We start from the raw sequence: 21,452 nt of genomic DNA, 5'->3' as shown, positions 1-21,452 counted from the left end.
GGGCTCCTCCTGTGCCCGCCCACTGGCTGCAGAAGCCGCCTCTCCCTGGATCCGCCAGGGGGACGGAGAGGAGCAAGACGGGTGCTGTTCTGGACGGACTCGGCTTTGCTGCGGGCAGGCGGCCGGCGCGGCCGAGGAGAAGCCCAGGCTGAGGCAGAAGCCGGGGAGAGCGACCGAGTTCCCGTGGCTGGGTACCGTGACTGAAACGATGGGGCACAGTGTGTGCACCAGGGAGAGGCTCGTCCTGTTTGGCGTGGTCGAGAAGAAGCCTGGGGCGTGCGGTGCTTCGCCTGCTCCCCGTCACGGCCGCACTGTGCACGCTGCGGTGGGGAAGGGCTCCGTCTCCACGCCCTCGCCAGCCCTGCTCTCTCTCCTCTTTCTGGTGGCAGCCAGCGGATGGGCGTGCGGTGACAGCTCCGAGTGGTTCTCCTTTGTGTCCGCCCGTCGGTTAGTGATGTCGGGCACCTTTCCATACATCCGCGGGGCATTTTTAGAACTTGTTTGAAGAAAGAAATAAAGCTGAGGTCTTTTGTCCACTGTGACATACGGTGAGTTAGTTTTTCCACGGTCGAGACGTTGGAGTTCTTACTGGCTCCTTGAAAGTGGAGCTGAAGATACCGGGTACACAGGCGGTAGTTCTGCCTCTGAAGGAAGCGAACTGCCGCCATCTCCCCATGTCGCATATGCGCGGAACCGGCAGAAGGCCAGGTGCGCCGAAATAGACAAGAAAAGCGGTTTCCAGGAGCAGTGCCGGGGAGGACCTGGGGTGTTCAGAGGAGCCAGACAGCAGCTGTGTGGGACGAAGGGCCCCCGGGCTGGTGTGCAGCATTCCGACTCCGAGGATTTCATTGTAGCTAGGGCTTTTGCTGAGGGAATAAATTTTACCTGCATTTGCCACACACGTGAAAATAGGTGACCACATGAGGTGATGGGTAGGACCCACATCACTAGGGTAACCACTCAAACATTGCACTGTAGATGCCACATACCTAGAACACGCCAGGCAACAAGTGCGGCCCTGCAGTCCCAGCACTGTGGATGCGGAGGCAGGCGGTTTACAAGTTTGAGCCCCATCTGGACACTTCGGCAACTTCGCAAGGCAATTAAAACACAGAAGGGCCAGAGACGTGGCTTGGTGTTATGTTCCCAGTGCTGCTAACGGACAGATACGTGCAGTAAACGTTATAAAAATAAAAAAGAGAAGTGAGGGTCTGCTCGCGCAGGGAGGAAGTTCCTAACGGCTCTGCGGGCCGGTGTCCCGGGCTCTGCCGAGAACGGAGGCCTTCAGGCTGGCGGGAGAGAGAGGCAGCCACATCACAGAGCAGCTCTCTGTCCACCGCTGCCCGGGGCGGCCCCAGGGGCTGAGCCACGTGGACAAGGGGGCTTCTCAGGGATAGGAGTGTACAGAAGGTGTTTGATGGGGGACTCGTGGCTTCCCCCCAGGTCTAACTATTTCCGCAGTTCGATTACACAGTAAAGGTTAACAGAACACTGTGGAAAAGGAAACGTGAACAGGAGGAGAGGAACGAGTGCTGGTACTGAGCACGAGGTTCTGACTGAGTTTCAACAGAAAGAGGCTGAGAAGGCGGACGTGTTGGGTGCAGGGAGACGCAGGGCTGCGGTCTGGAGGCGGGCGGAAGGAGTAGGAGGGAAGGGGGCGGCCAGCGGGCTGGGACACCGCGACCTCGCCTGGGGGGTGGCTCCGGTCCTGGATCGGTTCTGCCCCGCGCCTGCCAGCTGCCCCATCACACAGGTGCCCTCTAAGCCAGAAGGACCCTCGCAGGCTACAGCAGGGGAGACCCCGGCTCAGACGAGCAAGGAGAAGCTCCACACTTAGGGATTAGAGAAGCCCAAGTTACGGCGATGAGGTTACCGTACTCCACACCCTCGCGCTGAGGTGATGACTTTAGACCACACGCCCTCTTTCTGAGACGGGCTGGCTGAGAGGCCCCGACTTGTGTGTGGACGTCCAAATCCGCACTGCCCCAGAAGGAGACCTTCGTTTGAAACAAGATCCTCAGAGGCACAGCTGGTTAGACTGAGGCGATCCCGGAGGAGCATGGACACCTAATGCGACAGAAAAGACTCGGATTCAAACAGGGAGGGTGCAGGAGACGGAGAAGGCTCAGGTGGGGCTGATGCCTCTGTAAGCAAAGGGGTGGCGGGGCGGGCAGAACCCCGCCTTGGCAGGGACCATCTTGGTCTCTGCTTTGAAGCAACCCTTGCCGGAGACAGCGGACACCTGCTGTTTACGCCACCTGTTGGTGGCATTTTGCAACGGCAGCCCTGGAAAATGAACGTGCTACTGGAGCAGCGAGGATCCAGAGGCTGGGGGACCCCGGGTTGGGGGGTGTGGGGGCCCCGGTTCTGCTGGCAGAGAAGACCCTCGCGTGACGATTCCCCGGAGCGCACTTTGGCAGTGACGGAGTGAAGGACACAGTCACGCACCACAGAATAGGGCGGCTTCCCGGTTTGGCTTTGCAGCATGGCGGAGGGAACCCAGGGCCTTTGCACTGAGCGCTATCCCCAGCCCTCTTTATTTATTCTGAGACAGGGACTTGCTAAGTGCTAAGCTGCTCACACTGTGCTTGAACTTTTGATCCTTCCGCCTCAGCCTCTGGAGTGCTGGGGTCACAGGCTGGTACCAAGGGCCTGGCTAGGGGCTCGGCATTTCGGTCAACAGCGGGCTGTGCATGCAGAGGGCTTCCCGTGAGGGTGTAACAGACAGAGCTGAGAAAGCCCGCCGTAACCCCCAGTCCGGTGTTAACCGCGGGCCGGAGCAAGGCTGGGGCGTGCTGCCTGCCGCTGCGGATGCCTCACGAGATAATAAATAGCGGTGCAGCAGTGCATATGCTTGCTGTAGTTTGTTTTTTTGTGTTTGTTTGTTTGTTTTTTGGTTTTTTGAGACAGGGTCTCACTATGTAGTTGAGACTGACCTGGAACTCACTATGTAGCCCAGGCTGGTCTCGAACTCACAGCGATCCTCCTGCCTCAGCCTCCTGAGTGCTGGGATGACAGAGGCGTGCCACCACACCCGGCTGCTTGCTGTAGTTTTAGTTATTTCAGGGTGTAGGTCCCTGCTTACCAGGTCTCACTATAGTTGAGACTGACCTGGACCTCACTATGTAGCCCAGGCTGGTCTCGAACTCACAGCGATCCTCCTGCCTCAGCCTCCTGAGTGCTGGGATGACAGAGGCGTGCCACCACACCCGGCTGCTTGCTGTAGTTTTAGTTATTTCAGGGTGTAGGTCCCTGCTTACCTTTGAAGAAAAGCTGACTGAGTGGTTGGTCGGCCGTAGCCTCACGCACCCCACCCTCGGTGTCCCACTGCGTTGGTACTCGGCCTGGTGCGCAGGATGGTGCTCATGCAGGGCTGAGGTTGCATAGCGATGCGCTTCTCAGGGGGTTCCCACCGCCAAGCGACAGGCGACTGGGTTTCCAACACCCTCTCGCATTGTCCGGGGAGGGTCGTGTGGGACAACCCCGGGCTCCGTGATGTCAGCCGCAGAGCCGGGTCAGGCTGCTGGGCACTGGGGAAGTGAGGGGCAGTGGGCTGGCAGCAGACGAAGGGCCGCAGGTACAGCACCCCAGCTCAGGCTTCTGTGCTGCCGTGTGACTTCTCGCAACAGCATTCACGGCTGGATGTGGAGCTCGGGGTGACACGGTGAGGCCCTGGGTTCCATCCCTGCACCGCCAAAATGCAGGAGCAGGACAAAGGGACGGAGAAGGGAGGGGAACAGAACGCAGTATACATGCTCATCCGTCACTTTTAAAGTCAAACATTCCAAAGAGAAAGATATTTTGATCTCACTTACCTTTGTTTTGGTACCGGGGATTGAACTCAGGACCTCCTGCTTGCGAGGCAGGTGCAGTGCCACGGATCTAAACTGCCCGCCCGTCTCATTTACTTCGAACAGGTCAGGTGGCTGTTGGAGGCGGAGTGGAGCTGTGGGGACTGAGGGGCCTAAGATCAACCCTAGGTCGGGCTGAGCGAGGGCTAAGCCGGAGGGAACCATTACTCTGCCCCAGCTCCCCAGTTCCATCCGGCTCGGAAACGCGCACCCGGAGGGGGACCCGCGACACCCGCTGCTCCTCCGCCTTCCTCGTGGGTGGAGTGGCTGCTGCAGGGCGCCCCACACGGGCGGATCCTACGGCCTGCGAGTTACGGCTCAGTTTTAAAGTGAGAGTTAAGCCAACACACTGCTTTGAGATACAGAGAAATGAGCCATGCCGGTGTTCTAAGTGCACCGCAGTGAAATGACATATTTTAGGTTTATTTGGCTGTGACTGACTTTACTGTTATTTACAAAATGTTTTTTAAATAAATACTTTAGAAGAAAAGGACACTGCCTGCCTCAAGCGCAAGGACCCAAGTTCCATCCCCAAAATGCCCCCCAAAAATGAAAGAAAAAAAATCAAAGAACCCCGCAGGAGCGTGGAACGGGGGAGCCCTCGTGGGTCTCTCCAGGTCTCTCCCACCCTCCCTCCACGCTGGTCCAGGGCTGTGCTGACTCCCGCCCAGCCCTCACTGTCCCGTTCCTTTGCTGTTCTACTTGGGTGACAGAATCTCGAGGTGGCTTTGCCAGGCTTTTCCCTGACAGCTCCTGGAGATGGGCTTTTTGTCACCTGTTAGCTGTCTGAATTTCTCCTTCTGAGACGTAGCCATTTATATCCTGTGCCTACCTTTTAATTAGAATATTTGTTTTTGGTTTTGAGTTTTAAAATTCCTGCATATATCTTGGATATTAATTCCTGGCCAGAGGGATAGGAAGTATGTATTGAAATATCACACTATACCCCGTAAATCTGCCCAATCATTACATGGTGGTAAAAAAAGTTTTTAAAATTTTATTTTGGTATCGGGGATCGAACTCAGGACTTTGCATGTGGGAGGCAGGGGTGATGCCACTGAGCTAAATCTCCCGCCTGCCCTAGTCAAAAATGTTTTTCTTTTAATTTAAGGAGATGGAAATGTTAACTCCCTTGAAGAATGACCTGGGCTATTAAATTATAATAAAATAAATACATCTAAAGCAAAAAAGAAGAAATATTAGCTACTCTAATTTTATCATTACACACTGTGCACATATAAAATTATCACTCTGTACCCCATACAATTTCTAATTAAAATCAATACTGATATAATTAAATGGCAGTGTCACCAGCAGAGGGTGCGCAGGGACACAGGACTGGCTCTGGCGCTGGCCCTGTCCCGGGTCTCTGGGATTCAAGGTGCCTGTGGACAATTCCGTCTCCGGGAAGCTCACGTCGCACAATGCACCCACGCGGCTCCCGACGGCTGAGCTTGCGACACTGGCTGGACCCTTGGGTGGCCCCAGATCCCACCCCTTCCGGCAGGGTTGGCGGGAGCTGGGCTTGGCTCTCAGCAACAGATTAGGGAGCGGTGGGGGACAGTGGAGACTCCTCTCCGCGTGTCCCTGAGTCGGAGGGAATGTAGAATAGCACAGCTGCTATGGAAACTGTACAGAGAGCCTCGGAAAGCACAGCAGTGGCCACTGAGCAGTGTTTTAGTTACACAGGAGGAAGAGGTGTTGCGAGTATTACAAGTACAGGCTCTTCTGAAAGGCTAAGGCCGACCGCACGCATGCCCGCCTGCTCTCGGGCGTCTGTGTCCTGTCGGTGGGCACCTGGGCTGATTCTACCCTGTGGCTCTTGCGAACGACGCCTCTATGAGGGTGGGGTGCAAACGTCTAGAGACCCTGCCTCAGCTCCTTAGGGCTAAGCCAGAAGTGGGGCTTCTGGATCGGAGAGTGATCGGTCCCATGTTTTCAATGAATAGCAGAGGCATCCATTGTGAGGAAACCGCTGCACACACGGCTCTCGATCCTTTACTTCCCCTCCTCTTCCTGCTGTCCCGTCTCCTCCTTTCAAAGAACCAAGCCTGATTCTTTGATCCTTTGTGTTTTCTTAGTCTCCATTTCATTAATTTCTGCTCTGATCTTTATTTAAAAAATGTATTTTTTTTTTTTTTGAGACAGGGTCTCACTATGTAGTTGAGACTGACCTGGAACTCACTGTGTAGCCCAGGCTGGTCTCAAAGTCACAGCGACCCTCCTGCCTCAGCCTCCTGAGTGCTGGGATGACAGATATGCGCCACCACGCCCACTTCTGCTCTGATCATTAATGTCCTTCTACCAGTTTCAGATTGGGTTGCTCCTGTCTGTCCAGGGCCTGGCCACGCACCAGTACCTCATGTACTTGAGACCAGTCTGTTCTGAGGTTAGGAGCCTCCCTCGGAACTGCTGTGCCTGTGTCCTGCAGGTTTCGGTACCTTGCGATTCTGCTGTCGCTGGATTCTAGGTACATTTTTATTTCTTCTCGATTTCTTTTGTTTTGCCCCACTGGGCTGTTCCCCACAGCAGCTGCCAAGGTCCCACCGACCATGCTCTCCACACCCTCACTGATGTTGGTTATTTTCCATTTTAAAAAAATCTATAATCCCGGGCCGGGGATTTAGCTCAGCGGTTCAGTGGCCTGCCTCACAAGCACAAGAATCTGAGTTCGATCCCTGGTACCACACACACACACACACACACACACACACACACACAAATCTATAATCCCAGCACTTGGGAGGCTGAGGCAGGAAGATCGCTGTGAGTTGGTGTCCAGCCTGGGCTACATAGTGAGTTCCAGGTCAGTCTCAACTACATAGTGAGACCCTGTCTCAAAACAAACAAACAAAAAAATCCCCAAAATCTGTAGCCACTTATGTAAGTGCTGAAGTAAGGTCCCACTGGGACCTGGGTTTGCAGTTCACTCTGTGGGAGCAGGAGGTACAGGCCCTGGCCTGTTGCAGGATGGAGGCCGCCAGGCTGGGGGAGCAGATAAGAGAGCTCCCGGCATGGGCTTGCGGGCAGTCGCTAGCAGCTGGAGGAGCAGGAGGGCGGGGAGGAGGGCGGGGAGGAGGGCAAGAGCCTTTGGCACCCTCGTCAGTCCTGCACCCCGCTCACTCACAGCCTGGCAGTGACCACGGAGCTCAGGACCCACGAACATGTCCCCACCCCCGACTGCCCTCCTCTGCCTCGGTGAGTCCTGAGGTCGCCGGGGAAACAGGCAAGAGTTTAAAATATCGCATCGTTAATATCAGGGTGAAAGGGGAGCTACGGGAAAGGTGGGGGCGGGGAGGGGCCTGGTCTGACTCAGTCCAGCTTCTCCCCGGCTTGGTGGGGGCCCAGAGGAGCAAATAAGAGTCCCTCACAAGCCTGGTGTGGTGGTGCACGTCTGTGATCCCAGCCTCGAGGGAGGCCGAGGCAGGAGGGTGTGGGTTTAGCTTCCATCTGGGAACTGAGCGAGACCAGGTCTCAGAATGAAACACAGAAAGGGAAGGGGATGTAGCTCAGTGGTAGAGTGGCCCCGGATTGGACCAGCCCTGGCTGGTGCTGGGTAAGATCCCCAGGACTGCAACAAAATCCCCACTCAATCTGCAACAGCCCGACAAGGTAGCACCCATAATTCCTCACGGACAGAGGAGAGAACAGAGGGCAAAGCAGCCAAGGACTCGGGTACAAACTGAAGAGTTTTGCCGCCAAGTCCACACTTTAAAGCTCTATCTTCTTTCTGACCTTTCTGAGAGGAGAGGGCTGCTCTTCTAACTGACGGGTACAAGGTGTACAACGTGCGGTGCCCAGCATGGTGTTTCCAGGCCCCCGCACATCGTGGGGGTGGCAAGTGCTAGCTCATGGCCCATCCATGACCTCTCCTGATAATGTACTTATAGCGAGGGCATTTTACACCTGCTGTCGTTTTCAAGGATACAACAGTAAGTTTGGCTGGGGATTTAGCCCAGTGGCGTTGCTGTCTGCCTGGCAAGCACAAGGTCCTGAGTTTGATCCCAGGTAAAAAAACAAAACAAAACAAAAAACTGGGAGGCTGAGACAGGAGGATCAGTCCAGTTCGAGGCTAGCCTGGGTTACACAGTGAGACCCTGTCTCATGAATCAAACAAACAAAAACTCCACACAACAAAACACATGGGACAGCACACATGCATTTAAAAAGATGATAGGATGGCAGATGTCAGAAGGAAAACTAACCTGTCCAAAGTGTGTGCTGGGGAGGAGTAGGGAGGGATCGTTGTTGGACCTCAGCATGTTTTCAGGGCTGGAAGGCCAGCTCGGGGAAGGGTGTGCCTGCTCAGCTCGAGGGCTGGTCCATCCTCAGTGCCCGGCAGACAGCAGCCCTGTGGTAACAGCACACAGCACGGTCACCGTGAGTGGCATTTGGTGACCACAGTGGGCCCAGCCCTATCTGGCCCAGCACACTCCCCACCAGAGGAAACCCCAACCGCGAGCAGCCCGCTCTGGATGCCTCCTGTCCGTGGCATCTGCGGCACTAGCCTTTGGTGACTTGGCTTCTTTCACTCAAAACACACCCGTGGGTGTCGCTGGGAAAAGCACAGTGAGGTGATAGAGACGGATGCCCTCAAGGCTGCTGTCCGAGACCAGCGCCCGCTCTCCTCTCTCCCCAGGGCTGTGTCTGGGTCAGGCGGCCCGAGTGCAAGGTGGTGAGTCCTCCCCAGCCTGTCCCTCCCCTGGGCCAGCCCCCGGGAGGTGCAGTGCCAGCCCTGGGGCTCCGCCCTGACCCCAGGCTCTGCCTCCCTCCAGGCCACCTCCCCAAGCCCTCCCTGCAGGCCCTGCCCAGCTCCCTGGTGCCCCTCGAGAAGTCGGTGACCATCGAGTGCCGGGGGCCCCCGGGGGTGGACTTGTACCGCTTGGAGAAACTGGGGTCCGGGAGCTACAGGGACGAGGCTGACCTCTTCATCCCGGCCATGAGGACCAGCCACGCCGGATGCTACCGCTGCTCCTACCAGAACGGGTCGCGCTGGTCGCTGCCCAGCGACAACCTGGAGCTGGTTGCTACCGGTAATGGGTGGGGGACGGAGGGAGGCCCCCGGGGAGCCCAGGGCAGGCAGTCCTCCTTTCTGTACCGGAGGGAGAGCGTGCGGGTGTGCGTGACACAAAGCCCCTTAGTCCCATGGGGCCGGCTTTGGGAAGAGACCCCGAAATCTCCTAGGGCTGGATCGGGGGTCACTGGCCTGGAGTACGGAATTTAGGGGCCGGGGCCTCCAAACACTCTTTAACCACCACAGATTTCATCTTCATGTGCTCTTTTCAAACATCAAATTCGATGCAAACATGTCCGTGATGAACACAAGATGATAACTGGAGAACCAGCTGTGCCCCACCAAGCATGGCCAGAGCCCTGACCAAGGGCAGTGTGCGCCCATCTGGCCTCAACCCAGTACATTTTATTTTTATTTTACTTGTATTTACGTGGTACTGGGGATTGAGCCCAGCACCTTCACGTTGATTTAGATCCCAGTCCTTTAATTTTTTTTCTTTGAGACCCCCATCTTGCTAAGTAGCCACGCTGTCTGATCTGGGCTCAAACGTGCCATCCTCCTGCCTCAGCCTCCCAGAGCGCTGGCATTACAGGCATGTGCCACCTTGCCTGGATTCAATGTATTTTTAAATGGCTACTTTCCAGCAGAAGACTTTGAAAAGTCATTGTTGGGTTTGTTTCCATGAAAGCCCATATTTAAAATGATACTGAATATTTTTAGAGGAGAGAGGAGGAGGTGTACATAAAAGATTTGAATGTAGAATAATGTGGATTTGAAAGATCTATTTATATATATTTTAGTAATGTTTCAACTATGTTAACCACCTCGGACAAGTTCAGGTCTGCACCCCAGGAGAGTGTCTCACTTGGCCCTGTCCCCGCTGCCTCTCTTGGGCTCTGTGACTTGTGGGCTCGGCCCCCTCTGTCTCTTTTTGGGTCCAACCCAAATGCTGTCTTCTCAATGTATCCCTTGTGCCCTGTTTAACTTTCACTCATCATGACCTCAGATGCCACACAGTAAGCTATGTATCTTAATCACGCCTAATTTTTTTCTGTCTGATGGGATTTTTATTTGCCAGAGCAGAAACAGACACACAGTAGTTCCTTAAGAAATTTTTAAAAATTGGGCAAGTGTGGTGGCACACACCTATAGTGTCAGCACTCAGGAGGCTGAGGCAGGAGGATCGCCGGGAGTTCAAGTCCAGCCTGCACTACATAGCGAGACCCTATCTCCAAAAAAAAAAAAAGAGTTGTTGAATGAATGAATGACTCGTAATTGTAAGGCAGCTCCGGGCGCCCTGTGGGCCAGGCACAGGCCCCCAGATGCTCAGCAGCCCAGACCTGGCAGTCGGGATCCACCATCACCAGTCTTGGCTTGGCCACTTCATGTCTTGTGATCGTGGACAAGTTATGGATTCAAAACACGTGTGTGTGAGGGGACGCGGCTCAGGGCAGAGACCCCAGGTTTGATCCTCAGCACGGAGACTTTACGATGGAACCCTGGGGACTTACATGCTAGTAAATTCCAGGCGTCCAGAGTGCTGTCACTGTAGCTGGACGAGGGCCTTGATCTTGGGCCCGGCTCCATCTGTACAGTGAGTTGCACGCATAGGTCCTTGGGACTGCTGAGCCGGGGCACAGACTCAACGGCCCGGCCCAGCCTTGTTGCCAATGCGCTTTGGGGGCTCCGGGCACTCTGGCTCTGGTCACCCCGCACACACCCCAGCACAGGACCAGGAGGCACAGAGCCGAGGCCCCGGGAGGCTACGCTGCCTCTGCAGCCTCAGGGGCGGATCCCCAGGCAGCCCTGCAACGCAGCCTCCTCCCCCCAGGGGTCTACCAGAAGCCCTCCCTCTCCGCGCACCCTGGCCCGGCCGTGTCCCCAGGGGGCGACGTGACCCTGCAGTGCCAGACCCAGTATGGCTTTGACCAGTTTGCTCTGTACAAGGAGGGGTCCACCAGGCCCCACAAGCTGCCAGAGAAGTGGTACCGGGCCGACTTCCCCATCATCACGGTGACTGCCGCCCACAGCGGGACCTACCGGTGCTACAGCTTCTCCAGCACATCCCCCTACCTGTGGTCGGCGCCCAGCGATGCCCTGGAGCTCAGGGTCACAGGTGAGGGTCCAGCGTCCACATCACTGGCTCTGTGAGGCCAAGGGAACACCTGGGCTCAGGAGTCTGAATTGGAACCGGGTGTGGCAGTGCGTCCTGCAGTCCCAGCACTCTGGGAGGCTGAGGCAGGAGGGTGGCAAGGTGGAGCCAGCCTGGGTGACTTGGTGAGACCTAGGTTGAAAATGAAAAACAGGAAAGGGGTGGGGATGTAGCCAGCAGGAAGGCCCTGAGCCCCAACCCCAGTACTGCAGAGGTGCAGGGGTGGTCTCACTGTCATAAAACAAGGCGGCCTCAGGTTGCTTCTTCTGGGGGTTCCGGGGAGGCTCCTTTCCTGCATTTCCCAGCTTGGAGCCCCTGGGTTCCTTGTTGGGCCCCTTCCTCCATGTTCAAGCCAGCCCTGCAGCATCCCAGAGCAGAAACGGCCTGTGCCGGCCTCTTCCGCTTACAAGGCCCAGGCCTGGCCTCCAGCCCTGGGGAAGCCAGGGAGCCCTCCACCAGGCCCTCCTCGCCTCCCACCCGCAGAACCCCCTTCCCACAGGAAGTAACCCCCAGGCCGATTAGGGTCAGCTGGGTCTGGGAGGCCTGTAGCGTTTGTTCCAATTTCAGTTTCTAAAATTTTAGTTTTTATTGGTCCACGTTTTTAGCACAGCCAACTCCATGTGCTGGGCAGCTGGCAAATGAGCCCAACGCACGTAGCTGGCTTCAGGTCCCCAGGTCCTCTCCTCGCTCCCCACCCTCCATCACTGGCCCCATGCCTTTTGGAAAGATCTACCTCCCTGCGTCCTTCGTTTTCCTCTTTAATGCATTTATACCTTGGGCTTCTCATATAAGAGACAGGACGTAGAATTTAGGCTGCTCTGTATGGTTTCCTTCGCTTAGCACTATGGCCTCAAGATGCATCCCATGAGTGCCGCACGTTTAGCCTTCGTGGCACAGTAGTACTCCACAGTGTGTCAACAGCACTTTTAATTTTTTTGGTACCAGGGACCAACCTCGGGACCTTGTGCTTGCGAGGCAGGTGGTGGAACTACTGAGTCAAATCCCCGGCCCAACAGCACATTTTCATTATACGTCCACGCACGGATGGATGCACAGGCCGCTTCCAGGATTTAGCTATGATGAATCGTGCTGCTAAAGGCATGGGTGTGCATGGCTCCCTCTAAAGTGCTGTCTTTAACGCTCTGGGGCAGATGTGAAGGGAAGATCTGGGTCAAATGGAATTCTAGTTTTAGCTTTTTGGGGGTTGGCGAGGCATTTTTGTCTTCTGCAGAGTATAAACACTGAGGAAAACAATAGAGTGATGTCTTGTTTCTGGCCTGAGTTCAAACCTTAAACAAACAACAAAAAACCTGGCAGAATCAGTAAAAAGAATTGCTACGGTTGCAGGAAGCAAACCGTGGAATGACCCCCTCTGCCAACAGTCAGAGGACATCGGGTGGATGAAGAATTCTGCCGCTGCGGCCTTTACTGCAGTGTAACACGGAGCATGGGTGCCTCACTCTCGCACTGTTTTAGGATTATGTCCTTTCGCACAGACTTGAAGCCAGTTTTCTTAAAATGCTTTTCTGGGGGGGCCGGGGATTTAGCTCAGTGGTGCCACCACCTGCCTATCTTCTGCCTGCCTCACAAGCACAAGGTCCTGAGTTTGATCCCCAGGACCCCCCAGAGAAAAAGAGAGAAAGAAAAGAAAGAGAGAGGACAATATACTTCATGAAGAAAACATGGTCTCTATTTGCGAAGGAGCGCCATTCAGCCTTGAAAAAGAGGGGACTCTGACACAGTACCTCACAGATGACCCTGGAGGTGACATGAGTGAGTCACAAAAGGACAGACACTGCTGGATTCCACTCGGTGAGGCATACAGTGTCGTTCAAATCTTACAGCCGAGCACAGAGCTTCAGCCTCTCCAGATGAGAAAGTCCCGGAGCTCTGCACAGAGGGCGTCTGCCGGACGCTGCTGAGCCTCACAGCTGAGCTGTCACAGCTGAACGCACCCGAGTATCAGGGAGGGCGATCTGTCCTATCCACAGCTCCTCATAAAGTAACATTTCTAAGAGTCTGATGACACACCATTGCCAAAGCTAAAATCTCAAGTTGTCCCTTCTCTAGCCTTCTAACACCATTAATAATCGGACTTTTATCACAGTGTTTCTTCTGTGTGACACTGGGGAGGTGGCACCAACTGAATAAAAGTGAATTATTCCGTTTGCTTAGAAAAGGAAACTAAACATCAAATGGTAACAATTTTGAGGATTTGGGGATTGAAAGTGTGTTAATTTTCTTATATTTTCTGGTACTTCTAGATTTTTCATTTCAATTGTTTATAGAATAGAAAGAGCATTAGCAAAGAAGAAAGCTGGGTATGCTGGTCAGGCATACCTGTCATCTCAGCACTCTGGGAGGCTGAGGCAGGAGGACTTCAAGTTTGAGCCCAGCCTGGGCAATTTAGCGACTCATCCAAACCCTTTCTCTTGATGTTAAGGCTGGTGCTACGCGAGCCTGCTGGAACTTCCCGTCAGTACACTCAGAGTGACTGGTAGAGCCGATGGTCTTTAATCAAGGATACATCTGGCATGGGCGTAATTGTGACTACAGCAAGCAGCATGAGCTAGAAGCTTGCACTGCTGCGAAGCCCAGAAGGTGGCAGCTTGGCAGTGCTTCTCGGAGGAGGCATCCGAGGGCAGAGGGAAGGTTGACCAGATGCCTGAGCGGGGGCCTGTCCTGCAGGGGAAAGGACTGTGACAGTGTGCTAGGTACTTCCTCTCCCACACTGTCACTCCTACCCCTTTCCCCAAACTGACAGTGAGGTTCCCGTCCCCGCCTCTCCTTCCCAGGAGATGAGGCTGCTCCCAAGGGCAGAGTGAGGGTGAGGGGAGGAGGCAGGCAGAGCTGGGGTTCCCTGGCAGGAAGCAGCTTGGGCACCGCTGCTCCCCCAGACAGTGATGTAGGAGTCTTGATACCATTTCTGTTCGGAGAAACTGAGTCATGGAACAGCTTTATCATTTGCTCAGGACTCACAGCCTCTTCTGGTTTCCCAGGAGCCTCTGCGGCCCCCAGCCAGTTGCCCACAGAGGCGCCTTCCTCCACGGCAGGTACGTTGAGGCAGATTCTGGTGTTGGGGATGGAGGTACGTGGATTCTTCCTTTGCTTTCGCCTCTGTTTTCTGTCTTTTTTTTCTTTCTTTTTTTGTGCTGGGGATTGAACCCGGGCCCTTCACATGGAGCTACTTTTTCTGTTTTTGAGTTTGAAACAGGGTTTTGCTAAGGCTTCACCTTACCATCCTCCTGCCTCAGCCTCCTGAGTGCTGGGATCACAGGTGGGCAGCATCACACAGCAGATCTCTTGACTTACGATTCACTCATCTCTGTCACAGACTTGCTTTGTTTTAAAGCCCCCTTATTCCCTCCCTTGACGAGGGCTTCAGCAGCAGGTAGTTGCTAAGACACATCTCATCCGCCTCCGCCTGTGAAGGCCGATGGGGCAGCATCTGACGCACAGAAGCTGTGTGCAGCTGCGGAGCCCTGGCCCTGTTTCTGAGTCCGTGGGTCTGTAGTCCTCGAACTGCCACGGCCTAAGAATCCCAGGGCTTCCCCGGCGCCTAGGGCGTCTGGGCGGGGCCCAGCCACGCGCATCGCAGACAGTCCTGGTGGTGCCACCCCGAGAACTAGAACGGTGGGGTTTTGTGCAGAGTCCCTGCCTTCCAAGGCTCTCAGGTGAACGGGGCACAGGGGAACACAGGGTGCACTTTAGGAAATGGGACCCTCGGCCGGGCCTCAGGGCAGACCTCAGTGTGAAGAGGGGACAGGGTGACAGGAGCCGGCAGAGGGGGTGGCGCTGGGGGCAGTGTGGGGCCGGCCCTGTCCCGTGAGGCGGGGCGCACATCGGTAGCACGCCACTGTGAGGGTCTGTCTGGAGTTTTGGGATTTTCTATTTTGAAAAATTAGAGTTGCAGAAAATCTGGAGAGAGCATAGAATAACCTCGTGTTGCCCTTACCGGGTGGTTCCACTTTACACCAGGAAAACACAACATGACAGCTGGGGTGTGGCCTCGGCTCGAGTGCGCGCCTGGTCTCCCCAGCTCATCCGGTGTGGATGCTGCGGCAGCCACACCCAGGCACAGGATGGTTCATTCCTGGAGGCCTCCCCCGGGCTGCCGATCTTCACAGCCGCCTCCAGCTCCTCCCCACACAGGTGCTCCTCCCCACGCAGGTGCTCCTCCCCACGCAGGTGCTCCCTGCAGATTCGGTGCAGCTGTGGCACCTGCAGGAAGCGCTGAGCAGGCTCCGTCAGGTGCCGGCCCCACACATTAAGTAGGGAGCCAAAACAGGGCTGTTTCTGGAGGTCCCCAGGCAGAGAACAGCTGAGAACACTCGGTGCCCAGATCCCATTCTGCCAGAGACACCTGAGCATAAGCCAGGTCTACCTGGGCCGGTCGCACCAAGGAAAGGGTCCTAGACGCTGACCCCACCCTCCGCGAGAAGCGCATGTGTACAGGCCGCGGGGCTCAGGGCATGTCGTGGCCAGGGGGACGCAACGGTCGTCCCCTGGTAAGCAACGGCCCGAGGAGGAAGGCGGCTTGTCGAGCTCAGAGTCTACCTTACCTTGTGCCCTCATTCGGCCTGCAAAGACACTGGTCCACCTCTTAATTTTAAGTTGAGACACAATTCGCTCACCATAAAATCCACCCTCCCCACTAGGATGGCTAGCGTTACCAAAAACAAAATAAAACACAAGTGTTGATGAGGATTTGGAGAAATTGGAAACTTCTCCATTCCTGGTGGGGTGTAATATGGTGCATCTTCTTTGAGAAATGTCTAGCAGTCCCTCCAAAAGTTAAACAGAGACTTACCTAGTAACCAGTGATTCCACTCTTGGGTTTTTACATAAGAAAAACAAGAGTTACGTTCACAGAGAAATCTGTACGTGAATGTTGACGACAGCGTCATTCATAATAGCACCAAAGTGGGAAGACTCCCCGGGTGGATCCAGTGCTTTTCAGCCACTGGAAGATGGAAGCTGAGACTCAAGGTCTGAATTTGTCTCTCCTCAACGACTATACAGTGTGGGGCAGAGAAAGGGGTTTAAGGAACCCTGGTATCTCAGAAGGATCTGGGCAGAGAGGGCCTCTGGGGAGAAAGACGTTAACTCTACTTCTTACCATGTCCTCGCTGGCATTCCCAGAATCCTCCAGGACACCCAGCACCTCACCGATGCAAGTAGACTCCACAGTCAGTAAGTAATAAGCACTCAAAGCTCAGCAGAAAGGAGTGCAAAGCTGGGGCTCTCCCCTCTATCATCTAAGGCTTTGGATGCATCCACTGAAGACCCTGCCCCTCACCAGGGAGGCCCTTGGTCTGAGGCCAGGATAGGAGGGTTGGGTCCCAGGCTGGTGAAGAGAAGCATTCTGGGAAGTACGGCAGATCCCAGGCTTTGATGGCTCACAGGAGCACTCTGGGAAGTGTGGCGGTTTCAAAGATGGCAACTCCCAGGCTGTGATGGCTCACAGGAGCACTCTGGGAAGTGTGGCGATTTCAAAGATGGCAACTCCCAGGCTGTGATGGCTCACAGGAGCACTCTGGGAAGTGTGGCGGTTTCAGAGATGGCCGCTCCCAAGCAACGATGGCTCACAGGAGCACTCTGGGAAGTGTGGTGGTTTCAGAGATGGTGGATCCTAGGCTCTGGTGGGAAGACTATCACGGCACCTATCCCTGTGCTCAGGATGACACCCACTCTTCCACTAGCCTCTGACCCAGTGTTTTTGTTCTCCACTGCATCCACGTGGAGCCTGTGCTCTAGCCTCACAGTCCAGAGTGCCCATGCACTGTGTATCTTCTGTTTGCTCCGGGCCCCACAGACACTCTTCCCTCACACTGAGATTTTCTGTCCTCCTGCTTTTCCTGGAAAGTGTCACAGGTCCCCTGAGGGGAGCAGCTCTGCCCTGGGGCTCACACACTGGCTCTCCTTAGGCTCCTGACCGCGGTTGGGGGGCGCTTTCTAACATGATGCCGGGATTCTCCTCAGGATGGGCCTGGCTTCCGCAGCTTGCTGCTGGGGAGCTCAGACGTTAGCCACTCTCAGCCTGCACTCCCTCAGGCAGCCACATGGAGGCCCCTCTGACTCCCCAACCCCACGTGCTCTGCCTTGACTTCCACATCCCTTGGCTTTGGCGCCTCAGGAAAGCCCTCTGGATGCTCCAGGCTGGGCTGGTGGCCCCTCTGTACCCACGGCGTGTCCCATGGGCCACCCCTTACAGCAGCGTCCACGCCACTCTACTTCTTGCCCAAGAATCCCCTGGACCTTGAGTGATTAGTCCGTGGGTCCCTGCAGCCCAGCACATGCTGAGCCCCTAGCCGTCTCAGGTAGCCCTCGTGGAAGAAGACAGTGGATGCTGCGTGTTTTCTGGACAGCCGGCCTGGGCCTGGCGCAGCTCCTAGAGCACAGCTTGAGCATTCCTGTCTGAAATGCTCGGCAGCAGGAGTGTTTGGGACTTTGGAATATTTGCACACACCTTGGGGGTGGAACCAGATCTAAACACAAAACTCATTTGCTTCCTGTACACCTTCTACATGCAGCCTGAAGGCAATTTCATACAGTGTTTGTATTATTTATTTATTTGGTACTGGGGATCGAACTCGGGACCTTGTGCTTATGAGACAGGTAGTGACACCTCGGTAGGCTCCTCATACAGTATTTTTGATGCATCTGCATTTTGACTGTGACCTTGCCTGTGAGGTCAAGTGTGGAATTTACCACTCGAGGCATCTATCAGTGCTCAAAGAAATTCCAAATTTTGGAGCATTTCGGATTTCAGATTTTTATAGCAGGGATGCTCAATAGGTGTTAATTTCTTTCTTTACCTTTCTTTTTTCTTTGTGTGTGTGTGTGTGTGTGTGTGTGTGTGTGTGTGTGTGTGTGTGTGAGACCGGGAGTTGATCCCTGGGCTTTGCCCTAAGCTACCTCCCCAGCCCTTTTCTATGTTTCATTTTGAGATAGGGCTAAGTTGCCCGGTCTGGGCTTAAGTTTGCAGTCGTGCTGCTGGGATGACAGGTGTGATCTAAGTACTGGTTTCACTGGATGGACGGGAAGTAGGCTTAGAGATACCGGGTCCCTGGCCAGAGGCCCTGCGTCGGACAAGCACTGGCCTCAGGTCCACATTGGGGGCTGCCTGGACAGTCCAGGGCCCTGGACTCCACCCCCAGGCAGCGCACCAGGGCGGGGCATGCTTGCTTCACTCACACGGAGCCTTCTGATTCCTAGCGGCATCTAGGGACAACACTGTGTCTCCGAGGGGCTCAAGCCCTCCGCTGGGTAAGTCGGCCTCCCAGGCCCTCTCCTGCTCACCTGTCTCCTCCCTGAAGTGCAGCCTGGGCTCCTGGGGTCTGCGTGTGTGGAGCATTAATGGGACAGGGTGCTCAGCACGTGGAGCTCCAAACTGGGCAGTAGGATCAGGCGGGCAGGTTAGGCTGTTCCCAAGGGTCAGAGAAAGAAGAACGCCCTCCCTCTCCCTGCCCCGTCTCACTGTCCTCCTCTGCAATCAGCCAGCCCAGTGGGGGCCCTGGGTCGGGGGGTCCCAAGGAGCCTTTCTGGGTGTGGGGAGAGCTGCACCCCAGCTGGAGGGAACAGTACGATCTGGGTCAGGGATTCTGTGGCCCGCGGGGGTCCTGATTCAGCCTCCCCCATGGTGCTTTCTCTCCACCCAGGTTTCTCCCACCTGCACTACATCAAGGGCAACCTGGTGCGGCTGTGCCTGGGCGCCCTGGTTCTGGTCCTCCTGGCCGGACTCCTGGGGGAGGCCTGGCACAGCCGAAAGGAACTGCTGCCGCTCCGGGTCCGAGCCTTGCACAGGCCGCTTCCCCCGCTCCCGCATGCCTCGAGGTCCCCTGGCCGCCAAGAAGGGGCCCTGCGGCCTGGGTGCCATCGCTAGTGTGTGTGTGTGTGTGTGACCCCGCCAGGACTCTCCTGGGCTCCTCACCAGGCTCTCACCGCCCTGCCCCACCTGGCTTCCTTCTCCTTTGTGCAGACCCTCCGGGTGCCTCTCCTGCCTCCACGGTGCCTCTCCAGTCCTTATCTGGACCTCATCTTCCACTGCAGCCGGTCACCTCCTCTGTTCCTGGGCCAGGACAAAGCAGCAGGAGGGGCCCTCGCCTGCTGGGGAGCCTGGGCCTCGGCAGCACTGCCTGTTCTCTGGGTCCCCTACCCCTACTGTGTGCTTTGGGGCCAGAGTTAGTAAGGGAAGGGCTTCCGCTCAGAGCTGGTGGAGAGGAATGACAGGCGGCCCTCGCACCCCCACAGGGACACTCACCGGGAGGCTGCCACCTGGCATGGCAGGGAGCTTGGAGTTCACCACACTGCTCAGGATGGTTTGCAATTTAAATCTGTGATTCTTTTGGTGCTGGGGACTACCTTAGCATTGAGCTACATCCCCAGGCCTTAAAAAAGAGATTTTGGGGGGATGGGGATATAGCTCAGTCTGTATGTGTCCCCCGCGACTCCCACGCCCACCTCACAAGCCCAAGGTCCTGAGTTTGATATCTGGTACCAGGAGAAAAAAAGTGGTGTTTGTTTTGTTTTGTTTTTTGATCTAAGGTCTTGCTAAAAGACCCAGACTGGGCTTGAACTTGCAGTCCTCCTGCCTCTGTCTCCCAGAGTGCTGGATGATAGGTGTGTTTACTTCTGGAATTTCTGCTTAACATTTTCAGACTGAGGTTGACTATGAGCAAAACCACGGCTGAGGTGGAGGACTAGCAAATCCATGGCTTCTGGCCAGAAATGAGTCCAAAGTCCCAACCTTGGCCTGCAGCCCAGGGTAGGGACGGAGACAGCAGTGATGGCCCCGCCCCACTGTGAACGCTCTGACGCCACCGGACTGGCCCACTTCAAACACAGTCGGTGTCCAGATGAGGAGGTGGCTGTGAGGGCTGCAGATGTCCCCCCACAGATGGGGAGAAGTCGTTCACCCCAATGTACACTGCATGGTGTACTGTGGGCTCTTCCCACCTGGTCCCCCACAAACACCTGCTACTACTGTGTCGTTATGTATCGGTCACCATTAATCTAATAAAAGGCTGACTTGTGTTAAACTTCACCTCTCTGAAAACTACAGGGGAAAGCCCTTGTTGTCCACCAGGCATCCATCTGGGTGGGCTCACACATCCTGGGAGCCAGCAGGCCCGTCCTTCACAGTCCTCAGAAGCCGGACCTAGTCTCGGCTGTCCCCGGGCACGGATGTGACCCGTGCACCCCTCAGGATGAGGGGAGTCTGAGGGGACCCTGAGCAGGGGAGCCACTCTGCCGTGATGACAGCTGGGAAGCCAATGTGGGCTTGGTCCTGGGTGTGCGGAGGAGGAGAAGCACAGGGTGACCTTGGCACCCCACCCCCACCCCCAAGCTGTCCCCAAGGGAGGGATCAGCTGGTAGCCCAGGCAGAGCTAGATAATTTGGCCAGCTCTGCACCCTGTCACCTGCCCTCCTCCCGGGTGGCTTCATGGCTCCAGGCCACCTCGAGACCAGCGGGCACATGGGTGTCTGTGTCACTCCTGGTCCTCCACACCTGCTTCCTCACCTGGCCGCCAGCAAGCCCTACCCATCAGTCGGGACCCCAAAACCCCATCTTCCCTGCTCAGGTGAGGAAAGTCATAAGCAAAGAGTTCGCCTGCACCCCCAGGCGGGTGAAGAGATGCGCTTGCAGATGCAAGACTGGGGTTCATGGATTCGGGGTCACACGGGTTCTGGGAGCCTCAGGCTTGCTTCTGCGGGCCTCTGTGGAGGGGACACCATGCTCCCGGCCTGCTGCAGCCTGTGAGGGTGACACAGGCCCATGAGCGCAGTCCTGCACCCAGATCCTTCCTCTCCTGGTGCCAGCGCCCTGGCTGTCGGAGTCGGGCTGAGGACAAGGTACATCTTAGTGAAACTCACAGTGTAACAAACAAACCAGCAAGTGTGCAAATAAATATGTTCAGCTCACTGGGGACTTAGCTCAGTGGTTCCACCACCAGCCTCACAAGCACAAGGACCAGAGTTCGATCCCCGGTACAAAAAAAAAAAAAAAATGTTCGGCTCATGATCAGCACCTTGGAGAACCAAAAGAGGGAGGGAGTGCTGGCACAGCCTATAATCCCAGCTCCTTGGGAGGCTGAGGCAGGAGGATTGTGAATTGGGGGCCAGCTTGGGCAAGCCACTTAGGGAGACCCTGTCTCTCATAAATAAATAAATAAATAAATAAGTAAATAAATAAGTAAATAAAAGGCTGGGGTTTGAACCTGGAGTCTCAAGGATGCTAAGCAAGTGCTCTGCCACGGACTCACACCCCAGCCTTTGAACATGTTCCAAATGAAATAAGGATTTCTGTTTCTCTAAGTTCTTCTGTCACAGAACGAAGAAACAGCGGCTGATTAGATCCAGGGCCAGCGTGGAGCGGGCGCTCATGGCAGCCAGAGCCGACACCCTCCCGTTGGGGCTGACAAAGGCCCAGGGC

At 55.6% G+C, this 21,452-nt stretch overlaps 1 protein-coding gene and 1 long non-coding RNA gene across 12 annotated transcripts; one reads left to right on the top strand and one right to left on the bottom strand.

Moving 5' to 3' along the window:
* Positions 1-6: 6 nt before the first annotated feature.
* LOC117286919 lies at positions 7-16,406 on the bottom strand. Of its 4 annotated transcripts, none has more exons than XR_004518059.1 (6): positions 16,137-16,406; positions 10,939-11,149; positions 8,057-8,202; positions 3,261-3,926; positions 1,874-2,067; positions 7-1,152 (listed from the first exon to the last, which is right to left on the bottom strand). It is a non-coding gene; the product is annotated as an uncharacterized LOC117286919 (long non-coding RNA). The 4 variants fall into 4 exon arrangements; XR_004518057.1 differs by having other exon boundaries at positions 7-2,067; positions 3,261-3,685; positions 3,816-3,926; XR_004518058.1 differs by having other exon boundaries at positions 7-2,067; positions 3,261-3,955.
* Positions 6,793-19,319, top strand: Gp6 (glycoprotein VI platelet). Of its 8 annotated transcripts, none has more exons than XM_033766110.1 (7): positions 6,969-7,049; positions 8,491-8,523; positions 8,627-8,884; positions 10,697-10,981; positions 14,017-14,070; positions 18,236-18,286; positions 18,999-19,319. In XM_033766110.1, exons 1-7 carry the CDS (start codon positions 7,016-7,018, stop codon positions 19,244-19,246), a joined length of 963 nt encoding a protein of 320 aa, XP_033622001.1. In that variant the 5' UTR covers positions 6,969-7,015; the 3' UTR covers positions 19,247-19,319. The 8 variants fall into 8 exon arrangements, with proteins under 8 accessions (XP_033621997.1, XP_033621998.1, XP_033622003.1 ...); XM_033766109.1 differs by having other exon boundaries at positions 8,491-8,526; XM_033766113.1 differs by having other exon boundaries at positions 18,679-19,074.
* Positions 19,320-21,452: the final 2,133 nt, after the last annotated feature.

Source organism: Fukomys damarensis, unplaced genomic scaffold (assembly GCF_012274545.1).
Source record: "Fukomys damarensis isolate Sample0158 unplaced genomic scaffold, DMR_v1.0_HiC HiC_scaffold_19, whole genome shotgun sequence".
NCBI classification, from domain to species: domain Eukaryota; kingdom Metazoa; phylum Chordata; class Mammalia; order Rodentia; family Bathyergidae; genus Fukomys; species Fukomys damarensis.
This window is presented reverse-complemented; position numbering and strand designations above follow the sequence as displayed.

Excerpts from the sequence above, each read along its gene's own strand:
- Gp6 (XM_033766106.1), top strand. The coding sequence starts at position 6,822 with ATGGAGGCCGCCAGGCTGGGGGAGCAGATAAGAGAGCTCCCGGCATGG. Across the intron at positions 14,071-18,235 it reads GGCGCCTTCCTCCACGGCAG|CGGCATCTAGGGACAACACT; the intron begins GTACGTTGAGGC and ends TCTGATTCCTAG. Across the intron at positions 18,287-18,998 it reads GGGCTCAAGCCCTCCGCTGG|ACCCTCCGGGTGCCTCTCCT; the intron begins GTAAGTCGGCCT and ends TCCTTTGTGCAG.